This window comes from Corvus kubaryi, unplaced genomic scaffold (assembly GCF_017639235.1).
Source record: "Corvus kubaryi isolate FWS band 111438036 unplaced genomic scaffold, C.kubaryi_AGA036_p1.0 68, whole genome shotgun sequence".
In the NCBI taxonomy this organism is placed as follows: Eukaryota; Metazoa; Chordata; class Aves; order Passeriformes; family Corvidae; genus Corvus; species Corvus kubaryi.
Window position 1 is genome coordinate 23,567,893 of NW_024582056.1, and position 20,631 is coordinate 23,588,523.

At 43.7% G+C, this 20,631-nt stretch overlaps 1 protein-coding gene across 1 annotated transcript; it reads right to left on the minus strand.

The window, feature by feature from the left end:
* Window positions 1-1,694: 1,694 nt before the first annotated feature.
* Window positions 1,695-17,081, minus strand: LOC121674490 (cytosolic non-specific dipeptidase). The gene is made up of 12 exons (XM_042048881.1): window positions 16,997-17,081; window positions 14,309-14,404; window positions 13,217-13,360; window positions 11,152-11,314; window positions 9,520-9,608; window positions 8,433-8,633; window positions 7,026-7,110; window positions 6,304-6,464; window positions 4,219-4,383; window positions 3,572-3,713; window positions 2,812-2,959; window positions 1,695-2,373 (listed from the first exon to the last, which is right to left on the minus strand). Exons 2-12 carry the CDS (start codon window positions 14,366-14,368, stop codon window positions 2,304-2,306), a joined length of 1,428 nt encoding a protein of 475 aa, XP_041904815.1. The 5' UTR covers window positions 14,369-14,404; window positions 16,997-17,081; the 3' UTR covers window positions 1,695-2,303.
* Between the last annotated feature and the right edge of the window lie 3,550 nt (window positions 17,082-20,631).

A 20,631-nucleotide genomic window follows, 5' to 3' on the forward strand; every position in this document is an offset into this window, starting at 1 on the left:
TGAAGTTCTGTGTGGGAAATGCTGAGCGGCCTTTGCACATCCAGCAGACAGTGGTGTCAAGGCCTGTGCTTCACTGATGCATTTTGGTTTTCATTATCAACTCACACTTTGTCGTGTCAGGCACTTCTGTGTTGAACAACAGCGCTGTTATTCAAACAACTCAGGCTAAGCAAACTCTTCACACCATGCACAAGCATTCATGGATGCAGCAAGCCAGCTCTCTGCAACTAGAAGTCTTCAAGGAGCCAGGTCTGAAGCACACAGGCTACAGAAAGAAGCTGGTACCACTAGTCCCCTTCTTTCTGCCTGCCTTGATCACTGAGGCCAGGTACTACTGCTTTTGTGGTCACCTTCTGAAGAGACAAGAGAGGTTACAGCTAAAGCAAGCCCTGTTGTAGCAAGCTAACAGATACTGATGATTACTGAATTTAAAATTATTCATCTAAACAAATCTGAAGTCCCATTAAATCTCATTAAGTACTGATTACTTGAGCAGCCTATTCCTGTGGGCTTAAATAGGCCCCTGCACATTTAGGCCAAAGTCCCATTTTAATCTCTTTTTTCACAGGGTTCTGGCACTCTCCCCCTCCCAAAATATTTCTGCTGCATATTCAACAGTATCTGCTTCTCAGCCTTTTCTACAAACCCCTTGACACCCTTTTCTTCTGTTTGGGCCTCCTTCACAGCTCTGCCATGCTGTACTTACTCAGCAAGTATAGGATCTGATACAGTGTCTTCAGTGCAGAGCTTGAGCCAGTTAACTGATTCTCAAGAAATTTGTTACAAATGCCAAGAGGACAAGTACACATGGTTTCTGAACATAGGTAACAATGTAATTCATAAACAGTAACTCCCCACTGTTTGTGTTCAGTGCTCGCAAGGACTGACACAGGATGGTCTGACCATACCGCAGCTGCAAGTGGAAGGGTTACTGGTACCAGATTATCTCCAGCCATCAACACTAATGACAAACCAAAAAAACCAAAATGAGCTTCAGTGAGACCAGAAGGCTCCCTAGCCCAACAGCTCTCTACTGTTAAGTCTCCAGATCAAGCAACAGTGAAAACCAGGTAGAGAAGATATTCCTGCCTTCTGCCCCTCAAGGGAGGAATCATCCTATGTTGCTGACCTGTGTCAGGACACAGGATTGTACCATGCTCTCAGAGCAAAGCACTATCACTTGAAATACTTACCTACTTTAGGCTGCCAGTGCTGGTCAGGTAATTCAGAAGCAGGGAGCCCAATCAAGTTCAGATCAGCAAACATTTAAGAGGTTTGTTTTTTCTGGTTTTTTTGACATAATAGCAAATGTGTTGGTGTTTAATGTATCCCATAGACAGCTTGAAGTTGGATGCCAGTAGTAGTTGCAACAAGTGATCTCTCCCTGTTTATGTCTACAGATTCCATTCACTCCCTTGCAGTATTATCAGTTATGCTACCTGGTTTACAGAGCCAAAATGAAACATTTTGAGCTTGTTTTCTCTCAGGAGAGCTGTATTTCACAACATTTGCTTCAAGTCAACAAGTTCTTATGGAGCCAGAGCCTGGAATAAAAATTTGGATTCCCACAAGATATAGTCTGTGTAGCCAATGTTGCTCACCTGCCTCCATAGCCACAGAAGTGTCCCTCTAAGTTCCCAAAGTTGCTTTCCCACCCAAGTCATTATTTAAACCTTAGAGACCAAGAGCCAAACTACAGCACAATTATTTATTATTCTCTTTTGCTAGTACAAAGGCAGCTTTACAAAAACAGCCACTAGTCACTACCACAGTGAAATTTGTTACAACCTGATTTCCTGTGAATTGAAACCTGCAGGAGACAAACTCCTCTTCTAAATCATTCAGTTAGCAGACAGGTGTCTCACTACAGCTTGAGTACATTCCAGTGTAGCCCCATAATCTTGACTAATTGTTTCCAAGACATACCCAGGAATAAGAACCTTAAATTGGCTGGCAGTTTTGCCACTGCTGTGGCTGCTTAAACTGCTGAGAGTAAACCATTCCTCTTGCTTTACAGGAAAAGTAGATGAATACAGCAAACTGAAGCGATACAGAGGGGACCAAGATGCAGTTCAGGACTGCTGACCAGTTCAGGAATAGTCTGTTCATTTAAAGTAAGCATTTAAAGAAGTATTTTTGGTGTCTCATGTTCTTTGTCAAGTGCAACTGCACACTTGCCTCTCCCCTACCAAAGCAGTGGAGTGTTGGTAGAAAAGGGGAGCCATGTTAGACTTGGTAATTGATGATATTTTGCAAGAAAATTCAGACTTCTGATCCATAAACCAGAAGGTGAGGTGTCTAACTTAGTCCTTCAGCTGAGAAACTTCATAGAGGTATGCACCAAGCATCTTCACCCCCTGGATGTAGTTGTACCTGCAAAGAAGACAGTTTCCTTTAGCAGTGTCTTCACTGAGCTGTATTTCTAGCAGATGCCCTTTTTGCAAAGCCCACTCATCAGTCCTAGGCACGTGACAAACTCTACAGGAATTGCTGCTGCAGGCAACAGGCACTACAACCCAAATCCTACATCTTCCCTGGTAAGACAGAAACACCATCCTTGGGGGAAAGGATAGCCAAGCTTAGAGACCAAAGTATAAAACCTACTTCTGGTTTCAAGGGTATCAATCTAGAACTCAAGATTCAGCTACAAACTAGTTACCCAACCAGTCAGTCATTCTCTGCTGGGGAGGATGGCTCTTTGCCATCCAGAGAATTAAACAAAAGCAAGAGCTCAATTGTTAAGTGGTTTTCGTAACACATGCCAAGATCCACAGTAAACTCACCCCAGCACAGGAATAAATATTCTCTTACCTATTTAGCTTTTCATTTTGAGAGTGGGCACCATCATCTGCAGCTCCGACAGGAAGCAGCATGACATTCTTGCCTGTGGCTTCTTGAAAAGTAAGGGTAACAGGAATGCTTCCTCCCTCCCTTGTCAGGTCTGGTTCAACTCCAAAAACTAGAAAAGTGATACTCTAGTCAGTTTAGAGTTTATATTTTTTCCAACAAGTCCTTACTTAAGCCATCAAGTACCCATCTGTACCAGGTGCTGACCAAATCAGCCAGAATGCAAAGGCCACAGACCTGTGGAGCTTCCCCCCACATTTGTAGCACTGGAGTATTGTCACTGTCAGAGTTCAGTTCAATTACACACCAATACTTCATCTGAAAGCCTCTTTGTACTCCAATACAAGTTAGATTTGCTCTAGCTGCCCTATACAGTCTAGCAAAACTGATCAAGAGGGGTGCTGTGATGACCAAACTTCATCGAATTTGGCTAAGCAGGTGATCTGAACTGACAGTTTCATCCTTATGCAAAAGCAACACCATATCAACCAACTTGTCCCAGAACAGTAGAAATTAATTTGATTTCCAGAATCTTTCCTTCCTGTACTTCAGATTTCAGTTTAAAGATTGCACATAACATGCTTCCTTACTTAGTAAGCCAAAGTTATTAGATGTGAGTGCAGAACATTAAATATTCAGCAAATATAACCTCCTCAGAGTTTCTTGAGGTGCTGGAGGAAGAGCTTTTTTAATCCTACCAATGCCAAGTGAAAAACCCACTGACCTGTCTTCATGGCCCTCCTACCAGCCATGTAGTGGGGATGGTTGAAGTCTGACACCCAGGGTTTTCCACCATGGCCTAAGTACACTCTGAATTTGTTGGGACTCTGCAGCTCCGCAAACTTGTTGTTCAAGTAGTCTTCAACCTGTAAGAAAGATTGAATGATCTTATTTACTGTTAGCACTTGTATGAATACTGGCAAAGTTCATATTCTAAAAGCATCTTAGGGACTTGTGGGTCACTACAACTGTGCAGCAATACTTTTCCTATTGCTCTTATTTTGTAGTATTCCAATGATTCTCTGCTCTGAAGTCAGAATATCTTCTTTAGGCAAAGTAGCAGTATATTGTAGAACAATTAGCCAGTATGTCAAACACTGCTGCTTTTGAATATGCATTTCTGGCAGTCCAAGTGCCCTACAATTAAGTCAGTGTTTACTCCTAAGCCTTTTTGAGTTTACAGACTACAGTCCACTGGAGCACCACACAGGATTCCCTCAGTTATCTCGTGCTGAGGTGCAGTACAGGGAAGATGGTAGGAAAGCAAATGAACAGAACTGCTTTAGAAAATGGAAAAACTCTTCCCCCAAGGCAAGGTGAACAGAGATTTAGAGACACTAGTTTAGATAGCAGCAATTCATCTCAACATACATTCTTTGTGACTTCTTCAGGAGTCATGTTTGGCACAAGTCTGATTGAGAACTTTCCAATCACTTTCCTAGGAATCACAGTCTTGGCACCAGAGGCTGAGAAGGCTCCTTCAATTCCATGGAGAGACAAAGAAGGGTATCTCCACCTGTGCATAAGGATCTCTCTCTGTAGACAGAAAGAGAAAGACACAAGGCTACATGAAGTCTGACAGTTCCCTAAACTAATGATTTCTTCAACCTAATAAAGAATTTGCAAGAAATAGTGCTTTTTCCCATGAGGAAATGCAGCTCACTGAAGGCCACTCAGAAGCTGTTACTCATATTAATCACACATTTTGATACAACAGCTGGGTTCTCAGCACCTTAAGACTCAGTAGTTCTAGTCTGGCTCTCTCCTACCTCTGTGGAACTTACGGGACATGACCAGTCTGCTTCTGGTAAGGACGCGAGCACCATTTATAAGGTGCTCAACCACAGTTTGTAGGGAGCATTGAAAGCTTTAGTTCCCACTGCCTCAGGACAGGCAGGTACCTTCATCATGAAGATACTGCTTAAGTTCATGCTTTCTAAAAGCCTTACCACAGCTCAGACTGAGGCTTAGAGTGTTCTTTTCTTTATATCATCAGCTGTATTAAAAAGCCTTAACTCCCCGCTGATTAAATTGACCACCACTGCCTTCCAGGTACACTTCCTGCATTTCCTCCCTGTTGCCTTGGACACAGCTGTTCAATACACTGGATCCTGAATTCAATGCAGCTGTTGAGTTGTTCTGTGCAGACACAAGTACAGTGTCTCAAGCCTGAACTTCACTGCAGAAATGCAGGAGACTTAGAAATTTTGCGTCCTTTATGTTACAAGTTTGTTTTTTTCCAGGTACAACCTGCCTCCAATCTTCTCTCAAAACAAATGTAGCTGCCACAGTTCATATCTCTCAAGCACATTTGCTTCTTATCTGGAAGTTACAGCCATCTCTCTCTTCTCTCTCCTTAGCCCCAAAACCCTTCCTGCATGCATGCAGCTTACAAGTCTCTTAGCTGGAATTTCAGTTTAGCCAAGACTGAACAGCTTCAGCTCAGTATCACAATGAACATCTTGCCATCTCCTCCTTATATCCAAGCTATAATTCATCCAGTACTTTAAAGGACAAGGCTAAACAAGGAAGTCTGTGTGCTCCCAGTTGATATAAACCTGAGCACGTAAAGCCAAGGTTGAGGATATAAACTGTTACTTATACCTATCTGAGTTAAGTTTGAAGTCTCCTCCTGACAGTACTAGGAGAGAAGACAGACCTGCACATGTAAACTTGCCTTTTACAACACCTGTGTCTGCTTTTTATGACAGGAGATGTATTTACATCTAGAGTTTTAAAATTAGTATGTAATACCTGTACCTTGTAAGATTCAATGCTGTTAAAAGCATTCATTTGGAGAGCTCCCAGGATGAAGATTTAACTTTAGACATGAGTTTATTGAGCTTGAGGCTGTTCAAAGATTTGGGCTGCCTAGTTCATGATTATAAAACAGTCCTTGTTTGCCAGGTCTAGAAAGATGTTCAGCATGTCAGCCTTAAATTCAGCACAGCTAGGTTTCAAGCTGTTTTCTCACCTCACAGGCAATCATCTCTGAGCAACTACTTTATTTCTGATAACCCACTGAACTTCCTACCAATGAAGAAAATCAGGTGTTTTGTGTAGATTGTCATCTGACCTCTAGAAAGCTGCCAACATTCTTACCAACATTAAGAGAATGGCACTAGATAAAGTTCTGTTCAAGTTTCAAATGCTACTTATACAGAGTAAGGAGCAAATTTAAAGTTGTTAAGGCTGCTTGGGTTAAACGTGGGATAGCCTTCACTAAGTTTTCGAGCACCTAACACTAGCAGTACCTCTGCAAAGTGTTAAGTCTGCAGTCAGCCATACAGTAAGCAAAATTATCTACAAGGCATTCTCACCATTTTGAAGACATCAGATTAATCCTCTGCCTAATAAATTACTTGGTAACTACACACACATCCACAGAAGCTTGTTTCTGTTTCCTACTAATCAGACAGCTTGCTCTAGACAGGGTAGAGAAAGAGTGCAGCACACCTTTGCATCATGCAGGAGTCTTGTTGCTCCTACATCTTTTGCATAGTCTGTCAGGTCAAAGTCAATCTTTTCATATAATGCCAGCTCTTCATCAGTAACAGGTGCCACTGCTTCATTAACACCTGGGATTAGGATTTTCCCTTTCTTGTCCACAAGAGAACCTGTAAACAAGAAGTACCTAATATCAGTATTCAACCAGGAGATACAAGATGTCATTGCTGGGAGCACTTTCCTTGGGAAACAGAAGTCTTGGCCTTCTGAAAACTCAGAAGATGTAATGAAATTCAGACTTCTGTTTCCCAGAGCATGCACCACTGAGCATGGAAGACACTTAAAAGAATTTGTCTCTGTCCAAAATGTTCACTTGCCTGCTACTGTACTTAATTCTACTGCTACATTTGGCTGGCTGAAGGTAGGATTCCCAAAGAGTTCAATATCACGTCCACAGCAGAGTTTGAGAAAACAGCTGATTTAATTAACATGCAAATTTGCAGTAAGATTTTAGGGAAAGCTAAGAGTAGATAGACAACTCCTTGGCAAGATCTTCACCATATTTCTGTATTTAAGGCATTAGCTTTGCATACCTGGCAAGCACCATTTCACTGGTCACTGCTTTGCTACTGCAAACAGTCCTTAGCAACTCCCTCATTGCAAACTCAGTCACACTTTGATGGTTCTTGCTCCCATTTTAAATGCATTCAATGAAACCTGGTTTTTCTTACCCATTAGAGCAATGAGATCTGTCATGGCCTCATGTACTGAACCACCATAAACTCCAGAGTGAAGGTCTTTGTCACAACATTCTACCTGATTGAAGTGAATGAAGATTCAGGTCAATTTTTAGCACAAAGATACTGCCATGTAGGGAAGAGACTAGAACAGCCAAAACCTAGCTAGAAATTAATTTGGCCAAGGGTCAAGGAGAGTTCCCATCATTTCTTAAAAGCAGAGGGTAGTGTAGAGACAGGGGATGAAGAAAAGGCAGAGGTATTTAATGCCTTCTTTGCCTCAGTCTTCAGTATCAAGACCAGTCGTCCCCAGGATGCCCAGTTCCCTGAGCTGGAAGTTGGGGATGGGGAGATGAAGGAAGCCCATAATCCATGAGGAGATGGTTAGTGACCCGCAATGCCAACTAGCCACCCACAAGTCTATGGCCCCAGACAGGATCCACCCCACACCAGAATATTGAGGGAACTGGCAAAAGAACTCGTCAAACCACTCTCAATCATCTACCAGCAGTTCTGGTTAACTGGAGAAGTTCCAGCTGACTGGAAAACTATGACAGCTGGTGAGGGGTCAGTAGCTCTGACCGAGGAAGCTGTGACCAGTCCGTAGAGATGGTCCCAAAAGAGATCGTCTTCCCAAGGCCCCGTGTCTTCCCTCAGCTGCTGGCAGGAGGGCCCGTGCAGAAGCTGTCAGCTCTTTAGTGATTGTCAGCTTGTGATTTCAGCACAGCTCTGCAGGGCAGCCTCCAGGCCAGACCAGAGAAAGACGAGAGGCTCGTGTGGCTGTTCCGCATGAGGGAGCTTTATTGATCCGTACTCCGGCAAATGGGAGCCAGGGACAAGCAACTCTCTGCCCTTGCAGGGGCAGGGGGCGAGCTTTATAGGGATACAGGGGGTGGGTGTCAGAGGGTAAAGGCCAGTGGGCTACAAAAGATCTGCATAGGGTCTCCCAGAGGATTCTGGGTTTGTCGTCTTCTCGCTGTAACTGAAAAAGTGGCTGCCTTTCCAGGGGAGTTCTGCTGGGAGATTGAGCAATCTCCTTATCTCAGCAGACATCCCTCCAGGGCAGGGGCTGGGCATACCCCACAGAAAACCACAAATGTGAAACCCTTCTATAAGAAGGGTCCATGTGGATGAAGATATCTATGCTATGAGACAATCCTTCAGTGAAGGTGCTGGCTTATCTTGCTTCACATATCCAAAAGCTATCCCACCTACCCAAGTATCAGATAGGACAGCAAAAGAAGGAAGTTTAGACAATTAGGAAAAAACATTCCACGTAAGTAATCAGTTTCATCTTTTCTGAAAAAAAGCTACTGGCATGAAAAGGTTTGAATTACCACTCTTCTCCAGTGGAAATTTCAGTTTAATAATACTGGATTTGCAGTGTATATCAGCACTTACCTCTATGAAGTAGTAGCAGATACCTCTCAAACCATAAGTGATACAAGGCTTCTTCTTGCCTAGCCAGTAGTTGTCAGAAATGCAAACATAATCCACATCTTTAAAGAAAGCATCTCGCTGAGCAAAAATCAGCTCATCAAGGCCTTCAGATCCTGACTCTTCCATACCCTCGAGGCAAAACTTAATATTTACTGGAAACTCCTTTGAAATGAAAAACAAGAACAGGTTAAGCAAGTGAAAACACTCGACTCCTTCAGCAATCAGTAATTTTCATCTATCATGTTCAAAGCAGAAAAACAGACACCAGTAAAGTAGTTCTGTGACAGTGGAATTTGTTAATTATACAGAAACTGGTTTAAATTTTGGACTGTGCTTATGTTGAGGGCATTTATACCACCCTTCATTTGATAGAATTCAAACACTTCAAAAAAGTCATAAAAACCGTGGGAACACAGCAGAAATCTTTTGCCAAAGGTAAGCCACCAGGCTAGGAAAACTAAAACCACAGGAACTGCATGTCACAGTAGGAACAGAGCTACCCTGCCTATCCAGTCTAGCATATTCTACATACCTAGACAGCAACCTAGAACTGGTTATTCCTCTTAAAAGTGACAGGAACTTGTCTTGCAAGATAAATCAAACACCCTGAGTTATTTCTGATTGCACATTTTCTTTAATAGAAATAAGCAAAGCTCCCAGTTTTGGTGTTAATAAGTGAACCTCCCCTTAGAGCTCAGTGGCAGTGAGACATTAAGCTTTGATAAACACCAAACTAATCTGACATCCTTACATGACAGTGATCACATTTGATTATTCCTCCTGCTCCACGTGCTGGCATATGTATTTCCCTTCCTACATATTTCATTAAAGGAAAATTGTTAAAAGTGCAACCCAAGAATCTGTAAGACTAACTTGTCAGCAAGTCAACTTAACTCTATTAGGAAATCAAGGAATTTACAGGACTATTGCATCATTCCTCCAATCAGCTGAATAAGCAAGCTTCCCTCACAAGGGTTCGTGGCTTGGATAGCATTCACTGCTGGACTCAGCTGTGTGTGAAAAAGCAGAGTATGTTTTGGGCACATACCTGGTTAGTTTGTTGATAAGCCTCCAAGGCATTCAGCCAGGCAAGCACTGGACCTTTGTCATCTGTTGATCCTCTCCCATACAACTTCCCTGTAGAAACAGGATACAAATTAATCATTGAAGAAAAAATTATTATGAAGTTTCATCTCATCTACAGGAGAACACTTTTTAAAGTAACTTTTTTAACCCTGCTTATATAAAAACTTTCATTTCTGATTCTTCATAAGTAGCAGTTTTACATCCTGCTTCACAAGTGGGATAGGTACAGGACTGCAATAGTTCTCCCACTTACAGAGCTACCCCACCTCTTCCCCCAGCTATTCCCTTGACAGGAGTTTAATATATGCCTGGAAAAGATGTAACTGCTTTATCCTTCACAATAGTATGATTTTCTACAAACATCTAAGTGTATAGAAACAAGTTCCCTCCTTTTAACAGAAATTTATCAGGTATTAGCTTCAGTTCAATGATTCTTTGTTTGAAGAGTAAGAATTCAGTAGCTAGTGACAAGTCACTTCTCTGGATTCTCCAGATAAAAGTGGATCTCCCTAGAAAGGAATTTAGTCAAAGACAAGTTTCACAGGCCACAGGGAATTCCCAAAATATGTAGCACACGGGTTCACAGCAGAGGCAGTTTTATCAGTGCAACTCAGCTGTGGCTACAACCCCTCAGCACCCCATGTAACCAGTGACAGAACTGGCCAGACAGCTTGCAAAGGTAAAGAGCCATTGGTGAATGACTCCTGCATGGCCAAGCTGCACAGAGGCAAGCCACAGCCTGAGGCAAGTCTAGGTCTTGCTAGCAGATGAGATAACCCAGCTTAGTAACTTGGACTCTGCTGCCTGTGACTAAGTGCCCAAGCAGAAGTACCAGTTAGCACAGATACTCCTTTTTCTGGCAATCATTAATGCTTATGCAACACAAGTGGTTAATGTCCTTCTATTAATGACCTTTGACACTAACACTGAGAAAGTGAAACAAAGAAGCAGCTGTTGGAAGCACCAGCTTTAAATAGAAAACAAAGTTTTAGTCTTCTTGCCCACTGGCAATGCTGTTTCAACAGGAGATACTGCACCATTACTTCACCCCATTTATGAGAGAGGGACAAGTTCTGGGGCACTACCTCTGCTAAAGAGCTTCTGTAGTACTCATAGTAGCACAGTTAAACACAAGGCAACCCAGGGAGGCTGCTGTGCCACTCCTGTCTCCAGCCACAAAAGTTGTGTTGTGTAATTTTTCTCAGTAATGGTTCAAAATTCCTGCAGTCTGACATGACCTTACAGGCTTCAAGCCGTGAACAGCACAAAGAAATTAGTTCTAAAAAGCTCTCTGGCAACCAACAGGCACCATGGAAAGCAGCAGTTAAGATTGTGCTGTAGCTACAAGGAAGAAAATATGCAAATTACAGCCTAGACTATCAGAAAAGGAAACCATCCCAAGAGCAGCTGAGATTTTGCAGCTTGACTTCTTTACCATTTCCCCACCTGCACATTTTTACATCAACAGTATTAAATAAACACCCACACCACTTCTTACTCTCCTTTCCCCTTTCAGTGGCACAGCTTTGGAACAATTGAGGCATACCACACTCGTTACAGAAGCGTTCATCAGTGTCAAGTCCAGTGCTCTTACCATCTCTTTCCACCAGTGTGAAGGGCTCGCTATCCCAGCCATCCTCTAATGCTGCTGGCTGAACATCCAGGTGACCATATACACACACCGTCTTTTTGCAGGGATCTGTGCCCAGCGTTCCCAGAACAATTGGTGGTAGGGGGATCTCTGATCCATCAGGCAGCTAGAAATAGGAAGGTAGAAGTTTTATTAAAATATGGAATGTCAGAGGGACATGTTTTTATCAGATACATGAATTACTTTAATACTATGGAAGTTATGAGAGTAGAGGCAGAGACAGCTAAACAAAACTAATCTACTTAAACCAACTGCCAGAAGCAGGGTGCCAAAGAACGCGTGATGGCATCATGCCAATTAGTTTCCTGACAAGTCCCAGTAACAGTCAAAATGTTCCAAGCCACTTAGAACTGATAGCTTTAAACTACCAATCCTACATCAGATTTTAGCAGAGCAAGCTGACTGCATGCCAAATTGCCATATCTAATGCTGGCCTAAGCATAAGTGATAAACTCCATTCAATATTGCATTCTGTGTTGCTCATCACTGCACTTTCATCCTGTCCACAGTATAGCTCTCTGGACAAAAGTTTCCTGACAGCAGTACCGCTGGGTGGAACATGTGCCTACACCCAAATGAGATCAGCATAACAGATGTATTTCTCTGTACCAGCCAACATTGTTAAGCTAAGGGCAGGGTAGTGCTGATAAACTCAGTTCAGGAGTTCAAGAGTTGAACTTGGCTTAATCCCTTGGAATACCCCACAAGCAATTATCACATGCTATTCCCAGGCAGCAAGTATTTCCCTTCCTGTAAACATCTACATACTGTTCAGCAGATCAAGATCATCTTTGACTTTTTGCTTATATGGGTTCCAGGCTCCAATTTTTTATCAAAAGGTTACATGGTCCTTGGCCAGCTGCAGCTCTGCATGATTAAAGCACTACTGCGAGAATTTACACAAATCAATACACAACAAACTGCTGTGCAGCAGTGAAGCAACTTTGATCTGACAAGTTCAGTTGTTTTACATTGTCCCTCACAGATACAGCAGCAACATACAAAATGCACTGACTAGCTCTCCCCATACATAACATAAAACTGAACACTGAAGGTAACCCTTGCAGATGGATTAAAGTTATCTAAATAAAAATATTACATATAAAACTCTAAAATCAGTTCTTGCTACCAAAAAGTTAGTGATGAAAAGAACAACTTTGTCTCTGAATTAACTGAAACACTTTTGATGGAGTTTTAGGCTGTAGGTAGTAGCAGAGCTAGAGTTAACCTACAGATTTCCTCCCAAGGCAGCTGTTTTCCTGCTGGAACCTGTAGCTACAAACAAGTGTAATCCAGTTGCCAAAAGCAAGAACTGCTCAGAAGGTTCCCATAAACACAGATTTCACCCAGCAGCCTTTCACACCAATTACGAGGACAATCTCCTAGAACTAGCCAACATTCTAATGCAAGATTTTTAATGCCACTATCCCAATCCTAGTCTAACAATTTTGGTATGGGTCCTACTCTGAGGTAGTGGCTAGGCACTTCAAAGGAGAAGCATATCAAGTGGATAGCTCCTTAGGATGAGCTTATCATTATCATTCTCATAAGCACATACTTTTTGCTGGGGGGAATAAGCAGTCTGGCTAGCTAAAAATAAGGAGAGAAGTCACTCTTTTAATGATACTTTTGTATCTAGTAAGGGAGCTATGCAATCCTGTGACAAATGTAACACCTCTGAATGAGCCCAGAAGTCTTTTGGAAGACTTACTGTAACTTCAGTCAGTATCTTTATAGTCTATGGGTGTAAGGACCAATACCAGCCTGTTGTTAAAAATGTCTAGCATTTTTGTTTGCAGGTGCTCTGTTCATGTTAAATTCAAAAAGTATTTAAAACACATTTAATACAGTCCAAAATGTACTTTAACATCCTTAACTGAGTCTCAAGGTTTACTATTAACCAAAGTTTTTAACAAAGTTCAGACTGCATGGCAGGAAAGACATCATTCTACACACCAACAGACTACTGCCTTTTTTCTACTAATCTGACATGGAGATGCTCACGTACCTTTTGTTTCCCAATATCCATAAGTTTGGTTGTGCCTCCCAGTCGCTCAATATCCTTCGCAGCAACCTCCATCATGCGCTTGATTTCACCCCTCTTCTCCGGCCATGCTGACACACTCTGGATTGCCACCCACTCTGCCAGGCGCTGGAGAGATGGAAGAGCTACAGGTTTTACTACACAACAGGCACCATGCAAATACCACACCTTGTAATTCAACAAACACTGGTTTAAGCCAATCTCAAATTGAGGCAAATCAGCTCTGTCCTCTGCCCAAAGAGGAACTTTAACCATTAATATTACTCTCAAAAGCTCTCTAAAGCTGCACTCCCCTACAGCTGTCCCTGCAGCATAGCACTAAGCTTACAGATACATCAAGTAAGCTCACAAGTATGACAGATTGTGCTTGTTGGGCCTTTTTAGTCGCTGCTCTTTAAGTATCCAGAGGCAGCTAAAGTCTTCCAGGCATCTCAAAAAGGCCACTTTAGCTTCTTCTCCCCATGTGAGATCAGCAAGAACAATTTACAGAAATCAAGCTGAACACTTGGCATAGTTCCTGCCTGAGTTCACAGAACTGTACCACTGATTCCTCACAGTGAGAGGGACTACAATACAACCTGTAACTAAATAGTAGATCAAGCAACAAAGTACCTCTTTGGAGAGGGCAACCTCTCCCTCTGCAGCCCAGCATAAATCATTTCATGCAAGAAAGCTTTGTTCCAGCCTCATTTATATCCTTCATCTCCCATCTCAAAAGGAAAGAAACTATAAACCTAGTTTGGCATTCAGAAGCCAGTGTCAGCTTCTTCTACCTCTAAATAAGTCACCAGTTGCACTACACAGTAATAGATCATTTCCTAATAAATCTACCAAGGACACTTAGGTTCTTGAACAGAACTATGCCAAAACTTAAGAAACAGTTTTCTGGCCTGACTCAAATCACTCACACTTGCTGCCTGCTCTTCCCTTTCTCCCATTACTTGACATTGTTACTGGGCATACTATATAGATGTAACGACAAACTTGAAGCTGACCACCTAAATTTAATATCCCATAGCTGCCCATGATGCAGGACAAAACTCAAAGAAAACTTACCTGAACATAGAGGTCCTGGTGTTCATCAATGTATTTAAAGAGGGTTTCAAGAGCAGACATTCTGGCCTAGTTTTCAGAACAGTGCTGCTGAAGATTCTGTGACAGAAAAATAACTTAGCCTTCAAAAGGTTTAAGAAGTAAGAGTCAGTAATCAAGAGCCACAGGAGACTTTCACCTTTCAGCTTCTAACACCACACCAAGTTGTACTAATATAAAACTTGAGGCCTCTCCCTTTCATGAAATCACCACAGTGAAGTGGCTAAACAAAAGCCTATTTAATTTCAACACAACTCTTTCAGCCTCTCCCCTCAAAATAACTTTCAAAGCTAAACTGAGCAATCTTATCTCTAGAGATACTTCAGTGAAATCATATACTTCATTTTACTGCAGAATTACAGGCAAAATGCTACTCCAGTAAAATGCAACTCATAGTAGCTAGGTCCAAGAAAGCACCACACTTTGTGTTCTGCAAAGGAGGTTAAAAGCAGGCAGCTGAAGAACTGTGCTTTCTTCAGCCTTAAAGTCTCAGCCTACCACTCAGATTTCACAAATAAGGTCAGAATGAATCCATGGGAACAGAGGCCAGCCCTGGCAGGTCATGAGCAAGTGGTCAGGGACTACTTCAGTGCTACCACTTCCTTCTTTTGTTTTTATTTCAACTGCTGTCCACGTGAGAAAACCTCTCCCCTTCTCAGTTTTCTGTCTTCCTTACCAGTGTGAAATCAATATTGAAGAGAAATACTGTCCATTAAAGCAACAAAGCAAACAAGCTTAAGCTTAACTCTCAAGTTAGAACTAAAGATACAGCACCTCATCTAAGTCAGGAAAATAATGAGCTTTACTAATTTCTTATCTCTTTACTCATAATTTACATAGTTCTGTTCAATCCCAGAATGACTAAGGTTGAAAAGGACCACTGGAGGTCATCTGGTCTAAGATGTGGCCCCACAACACATTACTCAGGAGGGTGTCCAGGAGCCTTTTGAGTAACTCCAGAGAAGGAGGCTCCCTGAAGTGTGTCTCTGGAATCCAAGTGCCTTGACCAGGAGGAAAATCTCCAGCGTCCATGTAATACACTAAACAGGCATGGTCAGCAGCTCCAGCCACTGTGATTCAGTATTTTGTTGAGTCAACTTTATGCCAGATCCTTTAAGCCTTTCTTCTACTTCTACACAGTAGTCACAAGACAGTTGTTAAAACATCTGACTACTTGTCTTAGGATTTCTTCAACAGCTGACTACACTACATATCTGAAACAAATCCATTCCAGCTGCGAAAATATACAGCAATATCCCATTGTATCCCACACAATATACTGCAATACAAGCACCACCCCAAATTTAAAAGATTTACACATTTTCTTTCAAGCAAGGTTGTACTTACACGGATACTGGGGTTTGACATACAAAATCCTTTCCCTCACCAGAGATAGCGTCAATTTAATTTGGATAACTAGTTTTAAACACCAATTAGAACAACTCCAAACCACCAGACAGGTAAGCATTCACTTCAATAGTCATGAAAGGTGAAAACTGAACACCTTCAGAAGGACTACACAGACATAACCAAGTTAAAGCAATGCTTCTCACTGAAGCTGGGCTTCCCTAATGAAGCCATGCTCTTCACATGCAGTTAGAGCTCCGGCAGGATTCATGTGGAGCTTTCCAGGAAACCAGCACACAGGCATCAGTCCGGCGCATCTGACCCTCCCCTTCACTCACCTGGTTTCTATAGCAACCCCAGGGCTCCAGTTTCACAGCACAGGCACAAAATACAACATGTTACATAGAGGTTGACATTCTGTCCAGCACAAACAAGACCTGAAGTACTTGTTAAGTCAGGGACTACTTTAAATGTCACCTTAACCATAGTTAAATTATTCTGAAATTAGAAGGGTATTGAATCTTGCAAGTCACACTGAAGAGCAGTAAAGAAGCCTGCTCCAGAAAACTTCAAACTACAAAAAGCAAATGTTGGTTACTACATAGCAAAAGGATGGATGCCACTTTCCCCTTCGTCTTCAAAATCAGGTTTGAATTCCCTGTAAATCTTTCAGAATGGAGAGCTGAAATCTTCCTACCTATGCAGAAGAGGCTCCATAGTTTTACCTTTCCACGAGACTATAAAAGTTGCACCTTGAATAAGATAACCCAAGGGACTATCAATGCACCATCACAACTTTACCCTCCTTATCCACAAGCAACATTAGTATGCCAGAAAAAAGCACTGAATCAGGTTCGGAGCGCTCTACAGCCATCATCGAGCCCCATGCTCACGTTGCAGGCTCAGCACTTCGGGCCGAGACTGACTTAAAGGTTAAACCTGGGACTTTACAGGGTTTTGCAGCGCTGGGACAAGCTCCCCGCAGCCCGCCAGGTCGGTGACAGCCTCGGGACAGGAGGGAGGGAGCAGGCACGCGGGTGCTTCCCACGGACAGCGCCGGGGGACAGAGAGCGGCAGCGAGGAAGGGACGGGAGCGGAGAGGCGGGGGCAGTCACGGCGCCGCCGCGCCCCGGGGTCCAACAGACGCTCCCTACCGCGGGACACGGAGCAAGGCCCGGCCCGCCGGTGACGCCGCGCACCCGGCATTCCCGGCTCCGTCCCGCCAGGCCGGGCAGGCCCGGGGCGGCCACACACGCTGGAGCCGCCGCGCCACGGGACCGGCCCCCGAGCCCGCCCGGCACTCACCGCGCCCACCCAGTTCCGGCTTCCACCTCAGGGCACGGGAACCGGCGCCGCCGCGGCGCTTTAAATACCCCCGCGCCAGCCCCGCCCCGCGCCGCGCGCCGCGCCGGCCAATCCGCGGGCAGGGAGCGCCCCGGGGGCGGGGCTTGGGGCGGGGCGGGGCCGCAATCATGGCGGGGTGCGGTAAAGTGGAATATATCATACAGCGAATATCGGGTTTGTGGGGTCTGGAGCAGAGCCTGTCTGGACAACTGAGTTATTCCAGCCGAAGCTGGGAGTACCCTTATCTTCCTACATTTGTGGTTTAGATAGGTTAAATAGATTTAGATAGATTTAGATGTGGTTTAGGTAGGTCCCTAGAATCATAGAATTAATTATAGAATATCCTGAGTTGGAAGGCATCCAAAAGGATTGTCAAAGTCCAACTCCTGGCCCTGCACAGCACATTCCCAAAAATCACACCACATGGCTGACAGCATTGCCCAAACACTCTTGAACTCTGTCAGGCTGGTGCTGTGACCACATCCCTGGGGAGCCTGTTCCACTGCCCAGCCACCCTCTGGGTGAAGAACCTTTTCCTGATATCCAACCTAAACCTCCCCTGACACAACTCCAAGCCATTCCCTCGGATCCTGTCACTGGTCACCACAGAGGAGAGATCAGTGCCTGCCCCTCCTCTTCCCCTCACAAGGACATTGCAGACTGCAATGAGGTCTGTCCTCAGTCTCCTCTTCTCCAGGCTGAACTGACCGAATTACCTCAGCCTCTCCTCATACAGCTTCCCCTCAAGGCCCTTCACCATCTTCATAGCCCTCCTTTAGACAATGACTCAATGACTTTTTTTATCTTGTGGCACTCCAAACTGCCCCCAGCACTCGAGGTGAGGCTGCCCCAGGGCAGAGCAGAGCAGGACAATCCCCTCCCTTGCCAGGCTGGTGATGCTGTGCCTGATGCCCCCCAGGACAGGCTTGGCCCTCCTGGCTGCCAGGGCACTGCTGACTCAGATTCAACTTGCCATCAGCCAGGACCCCCAGGTCCCTTTTGCAGCACTGCTTTCCAGCATCTCATTCCCCAGTCTATATGTAAATCCAGGGTTTCCCCATCCCAGGAGCAGAATCTGGCACTCACCCTTGTTAAATTCCATAGGGCTGGTGACTGCCCAACCCGCTAATTTATCAAGGTCTGTCTGCAGGGCCTCCCTGTTTTCGAGGGAGGCACACATCCTCTCAATTTAGTATCATTGACAAACCAATTTAATATCACTGCTTGGATAAGGGAAATGCAGTATGAATAGTAAGATGAGAAAGTGAAGTGAGGTCACCTAATGAAGAGTTTTCTGAGCTCCTAACAATGGTGGAAAGAAATAAAGTAATTTTACATGCCAAAAGATAAAAATTCAGGTAAGGCTTGCTGTTTCCTTGGGCTCCCCTGAATGAAGCCATTAGATGGGAACTGCTGCTGTTCATGAATAGCTCTGATACGTCGAGCTGCTAGCCATGCATGGAGGTAGAAATTTGGTAACTCATATTGGTTTATAGATATTTTTAAAATAAGTGTAACAGTGGCAGTTGGCCCTTGGCCGTAGTAAAAGTATTTGTTACCTGAACTGAGGAAGGTTCACCACTCACTCAAACCTATTGGGCAGTGTGCTTCCCAGTGCCACAAATATTAGGAAAAGTGCTGCTGAAATTTGCTGAGGGCATAGAGCTGGGGAGATGGAGTCAGTACAGGGAAGGAATAACTTTGAAAAATTCACGACCCTGAGAACCACAAAAATAAAACCAGGATGAAATTAGGTAGCTGGGAGCTCAAGAGCTGGAAACAAATGAGGAAGAGTGGGGCATACTAGCTGGTCTATGAGCTACCATGGGGGAGAACTACGTAATTTGGGAACTTGGCTGGTGGTGCTTTGTGGGGTAAGGTAAGTGCTAGGACCTCGCATGGGGCTGGTCTGGCCACAGGCCATGTTGAGCTGGAGATTCACAGGCTGATGCCAGCCTTGGTTTGTCCCCAGGGAACTGCCTGGGGCTGGGGCTGCCCTGGTGCCCCCAGATACCTGGCTCCTGGCTGGGGATGGGGTGGGATGGGCACTGGCTGCCAGGCTGCCCCTTACAGGCCCCCATGGGGAGCCCCTGCCACTCCTGGCACCCCAGACTGCGAGGAGCCCCTGGCACCAGAACACCTGGCACTGCTCTGTGTTGGTGGGAGAGCAGATGGCAAAATCTACCCCAAATGGAGCTTAGAAACTGGAATAAAGTTTGTATTTACACTTACGTTAGGAAAAATCTTGCCTGGAAGCAATAGGGGGGAAAAAAGATTAAAAAAAAAGAAAAAAAAAAAGGAAAGAGAAACTGCTTGTAAAAAGCAGTTTGTTGCATTTATGAGGGGTATTAAGTGACATGACACAGGATGATTTCTGGTGACCTATTTTATTCTCGTGTTCGTTCATGGAAGCAATTTTTGGTACTTTTTTCTCACATCCTTAAAAAAAAATCACAAACCAGAATAAGAATCAAGGACATGAGCTGACAAAAGAAAGGCATCAGAGAAGCATACATTGTGTAGCAAATATTGTGTACTGTGTTATCACAGATTTCTGCAAGCCTGTATTGATCTAAATCCACAAAGGATTATGTGAAGAAAAAACACAAAAACCACACAGCAACTTATCCGGGGGAAAACAACAACTTTTTTTGAAAGATAAGAGGCCCAATTATCAGCTTTGAGGGGCTGGTAAATTGTCTTTATGGAAACACAGTTTTGTTTTACACAGCTGTTAATTTGGAGGTGAAAATAACATATGTATACATAAAAATCCTTTGGGAACAGAGGAGAAAGGAGCGGTAGGATAAACCACATTTATCAGAAATGGTTTAGGGACAGGGGATGACAAAGCAAGGTACTTTATAAAGAAAATATAAGGATGCTCAGTGTTCTCTGGTCCTGACAGAGATATCTAAACATCTAAGCTGCTCTATTTCTTTTTGTAATATGTTGTCTTTGAAGTAGTTTTGTTCTAAAGAAATAACTTGTAGGTGCTTGTGCCATTGCTTTTAATCACAGGGATGTAGCTTATGTCAGTCAGCTGAAGCAGTAGCAGCTGAGTAAGTGAGGAGCCTAAAACATAAGCACTGGTCTGGGAGGGGACAGCTGTGTGAATCAGCTTTTTGGATGGCTGTGGACTGAGAGCCACAGGGCTGTGGGAGGTCGGCAGAAACGCCATTAGTAGCTGTGGCTGTCCTTTCTGAAAAATTCCACGTGAAGTGATGAAAGGGGACAGAAAGTTTCTATGGATACTATGGTACACAGGCAAAATCTCACTCTCACTTCTTTTGAAGTTAATTCCAAGTGTTGGTCATGTCCCTATTTCCAGGGGTATGCCGTCTAAAAATTTCACATTGCTCAATTTTTTTGTCTTTTCTCTTACATGAGATGAAGGCACAACATCTACTTCAGTGCACGTCTGAGTAGCACAGAAAGCTGAAATTAGTCATCTTCAGCCTCTTTATTGTATCTTCCTGTTTCCTGCTCTGTTTCCTTCCTCTTTATTTTGTATGTTTCTGCTTAGGTGAGTCACAAGCCAAACTTTCTAAACGGTTGCTCATGCTACATTAGGTAAACTGCTAGATTGAAAGGGA

Bases quoted from the DNA above. Each gene is read 5' to 3' on its own strand.
- LOC121674490 (XM_042048881.1), bottom strand. From the start codon at position 14,368: ATGTCTGCTCTTGAAACCCTCTTTAAATACATTGATGAACACCAGGAC. The intron at 8,634-9,519 runs GTATGTGCCCAA...TTCATTTCAAAG, and splicing joins CTTATCAACAAACTAACCAG to GAGTTTCCAGTAAATATTAA. The intron at 2,374-2,811 runs GTAAGAGAATAT...TCTTCTTTGCAG, and splicing joins CAAAATGAAAAGCTAAATAG to GTACAACTACATCCAGGGGG.